This window comes from Colobus angolensis, unplaced genomic scaffold (assembly GCF_000951035.1).
Source record: "Colobus angolensis palliatus isolate OR3802 unplaced genomic scaffold, Cang.pa_1.0 Scaffold39, whole genome shotgun sequence".
Taxonomy (NCBI): domain Eukaryota; kingdom Metazoa; phylum Chordata; class Mammalia; order Primates; family Cercopithecidae; genus Colobus; species Colobus angolensis.
In genome coordinates this window covers 2,000,888-2,002,253 of record NW_012117265.1, presented here as the reverse complement: position 1 = coordinate 2,002,253, position 1,366 = coordinate 2,000,888, and the positions used below count along the sequence as shown (strand labels likewise).

General features: G+C 55.5%; 2 protein-coding genes across 2 annotated transcripts in view; one reads left to right on the top strand and one right to left on the bottom strand.

The window, feature by feature from the left end:
• The window catches only part of DOCK6 (dedicator of cytokinesis 6), a 117,188-nt gene that overhangs the window by 41,696 nt on the left and 74,126 nt on the right, over nucleotides 1-1,366 (bottom strand). The gene's annotated exons all lie outside the window — the stretch shown is intronic.
• Nucleotides 1-1,366, top strand: part of LOC105520847 (chromosome unknown open reading frame, human C19orf80) — an 8,692-nt gene that overhangs the window by 3,878 nt on the left and 3,448 nt on the right. The window contains exons 2-3 of the mRNA XM_011954816.1: nucleotides 407-713; nucleotides 904-1,065. Coding sequence (XP_011810206.1) covers nucleotides 417-713; nucleotides 904-1,065 — 459 coding nt within the window. The 5' untranslated portion in view covers nucleotides 407-416. The remainder of the gene's footprint in view (nucleotides 1-406; nucleotides 714-903; nucleotides 1,066-1,366) is intronic.

Sequence of the window (1,366 nt, the reverse complement as noted above, 5' to 3'; positions counted from 1 at the left end):
TGAGCTGAGATTTGGCCATTGCACTCCAGCCTGGGCGACAGAGGGAGACTCTGTCTCAAAAAAAAAAACAAAAACAAAAACAAAAAACTTCACTATTATTACCATCATCATTGCGATGCCTATTCATAGATGGAGAAACAGGCTCAGCATGGTGAGTCTCAGGAACTCCCAGCGGGGTCTGGGGCCTGTCCTCTCCCAATGCCCCCCACCCACACCTGGCCCTGAGCCCCAGGAAACGTGATCCCGGCGTGGCCCAGCCGGACATTCGCATGATGCAACTATCGCACCACCGCCAGGCTCTTGTGCAATGCGGGGCACCCGGCTGGCCAGTTAACGATTGACTGGGGATCAGTGGGGGTGTGAGACATAAAAGGCTTCAGTGGCGGTGCTGTGGCTACACACTCAGACCCTGAGTCATGCCAGTGCCTGCTCTGTGCCTGCTGTGGGCCCTGGCGATGGTAATCCAGCCTGTCTCAGTGGCCCCCGTGGGCGGCCCAGAACTGGCAGAGCATGAGGAGCTAACCCTGCTCTTCCACGGGACCCTGCAGCTGGGTCAGGCCCTCAATGGTGTGTACAAGACCACGGAGGGACGGCTGACAAAGGCCAGGAACAGCCTGGGTCTCTATGGCCGCACAATGGAACTCCTGGGGCAGGAGGTCAGCCGGGGCCGGGATGCAGCCCAGGAACTTCGGGCAAGCCTGTTGGAGACTCAGGTGGGCGCCGTAGCTGCGACACTGTGGGGTGGCCAGGAGTTCGAAGAGGAGTGGTAACCAACCATCCTGGTTTGCCCAGGACTGAGGGGATTCCTGGGATACAAGATTTTCAGCGATAAACTCAGGCAAGTCCTTAGGTACACAAAGATGAGTTGGTCATCCTACTAGTGACCCCCTGTTTATTAAGCAGATGGAGGAGGATATGCTGCAGCTGAAGGCAGAGGCCATAGCTGAGGTGCTGGAGGAGGTGGCCCAGGCACAGAAGGTGCTACAGGACAGCGTGCAGCGGCTAGAAGTCCAGCTGAGGAGCGCCTGGCTGGGCCCTGCCTACCAAGAATTTGAGGTCTTAAAGGTAAGGGGCTTCCCCAGCCCTAGCGGGCTGAGACCCTGATTCTCGGCCAGAACTCGCTTCTGCACCTAAATCCCAAAGACCTCCCAGATCAGCCTCCCAGCTCTGTGGCCTCTACTCTGCATGTCCCCAGACAAAAACCAAGTCCTTTTGTGTGCCTCAGTTTCCCCATTTGCAAATAAGGGCAACACCTGATATCTCACAGTAGGGCCAGGTACTCAATGCAGGTAAAACATTCAGCATGGGGTGGGCACACAGTTGGTGCTCAATAAATTCTTTTTTCTTCTTTTTTTTTTTTTTTTTT